This window comes from Acyrthosiphon pisum, chromosome X (genome assembly GCF_005508785.2).
Source record: "Acyrthosiphon pisum isolate AL4f chromosome X, pea_aphid_22Mar2018_4r6ur, whole genome shotgun sequence".
Taxonomy (NCBI): Eukaryota; Metazoa; Arthropoda; class Insecta; order Hemiptera; family Aphididae; genus Acyrthosiphon; species Acyrthosiphon pisum.
The window spans coordinates 53,915,795-53,917,662 of record NC_042493.1 but is presented as its reverse complement, the minus strand read 5'-3'; the positions used below and the strand labels follow the sequence as shown (position 1 = coordinate 53,917,662).

The following is a 1,868-nucleotide window of genomic DNA, read 5'->3' as shown; positions in this document are numbered from 1 at the left end:
TTTGTTTTTCTTGACGCTTTCAAAACTAATTGAAATTTTAAATATTGACTTCCTAAATATACCAACTATACGAGTATTCAATTTTCTATCAGAAACAATGTTGATCTCGAAAATCGGAGCATTGTTACGATCCAAAATGTTGCTGACAAGCAGAAAAAAAACACATACATCATTGTAAGATCAATACATTCTTTCCCTCCTCTCAGAATCTAATACATTTTTTAAAAATTATACCTCAATTCAAGTACCTATTATAATAGTTATTCAATACATTTTTAATTTTTATGTAAGATTTATTTTTATTTTCATACGCATAAAACATTTCATAAAATATTTTTAGATATCAAGACATTTTAAAACCCTAGTTATCGCACACATATAAGGACGGGTACTTTTCCAGTAGGTAGATATCCTTTTCTAAATTATTTAGTTGATTCTCAAGCCGAGATTTTCGATTAATTTTTGGCACTGAGTCTGTAACCATCGGTAATAATAAAAATTCCGTATACAATTCACGCCAATTGGCATTCAATCCCTGTTAAAAACAAAAAGGCCGTCAGGAAAAAGAAAGAAAGGTTTAAGTAATAATTGAACCAACTCACTGTCAATAACTTGTTACGCTCATCTGCGGGCAAATAACGCAACGGTGGTTTGATCGTCCGTATACGTTCGGCCTCAGCAAGTTTTTCCGTTTTGTTGGTCTTAATTATTTTCTTAATGTACGAAGGTGTTTTGCCAAAATTCTTTGCACACAACACAATTGTGATATTTTAAAAACATAATATTTTAATACCGTCATTAAGGCATGTTTAAAACGTTTTATTTAAAAATAGATAGATATATTGAGTCGTTTAAGTACCTTCTTAGACACGAACGTTGGCTCTAAGCCCGCCTCATCTAGAACTATAATATGTCCATGTCTGGTGTCCTGTACCCGATGCTTGGACAACGGTGGGACCTTTCTTATCACATCAACAATGTTTTCATACAAGAAATTTCTATTGATTCTTTTAGTTTTCTCTTCGGATTTTCTCTCTGATTTACGACAACGTCGACTGGGATATACCGGATTTAAAGCATCTGAAGTCTTGGGAAAAGTAGTGTTTTTGTTTGTACCTATTTAATGAAATTCCATTCATTGCCTCATGTATAAAATATAATGATGAAGTTGACCATTATTTCAAAAGCTTATTTTTATAGCGGCATAAATGATGTGATTTGATATAGGCATGTCTCAACCTTTAATGAGTATCGTTCAAATTTAGCTAAACATATGAACTTTTTACCAACTATATTATAATATGCAATGTAAGTAGGTACTTATGTTTATTTTAAAATTTTAATATAAATAAGACGCATTTGTGTTGTATTTTTCTTTCATTCAACCAGTGGCGTACATTCAAATTTGCTCTGGGGGGGTGTTCAAAAAAAATAACCAACACTAAAACCTTCTCTTTAAAACTACCCATTTTCCTAACAATCACAGGTTACAAGGGGGTCATTGTATAATGGGTTGTATTAGACTTGAATTCAATGATAAAATATCATTGTATAAGAAAAACGATTCCGAGCGAGGACGGTTTGTCACTCTGGATATTTTATATTGTTATTAATTATTTTATCATGTAAGTTGAATTAATATTATAATATTATATTTTTTTATTCGTTTCTATGGTGATAAACAAAGCGTTAGAAATTAAAATCCCATTTTTAGCGTTTTTTCGTAATTTTTCGGTGGTTTTTCCCGTGGCATTAAATAAGTATTGAGAAAATCAGAAAATAACCTCTTTAAAGTACCATCTTGATCCAATTTGCTAAAAGATAAGGTACTATATGTTGAAATAGAAGCACTCCTTCTGGAAGAAATT

General features: G+C 30.9%; 1 protein-coding gene across 1 annotated transcript in view; it reads right to left on the bottom strand.

Moving 5' to 3' along the window:
- Window positions 1–290: 290 nt before the first annotated feature.
- Window positions 291–1,868, bottom strand: part of LOC100570855 (enkurin) — a 3,247-nt gene continuing 1,669 nt past the window's right edge. The window contains exons 2-4 of the mRNA XM_003245465.4: window positions 860–1,116; window positions 603–743; window positions 291–535 (exon numbers count right to left, since the gene is read on the bottom strand). Of these exons, the coding sequence (XP_003245513.1) occupies window positions 362–535; window positions 603–743; window positions 860–1,116 (572 nt within the window). The 3' untranslated portion in view covers window positions 291–361. The remainder of the gene's footprint in view (window positions 536–602; window positions 744–859; window positions 1,117–1,868) is intronic.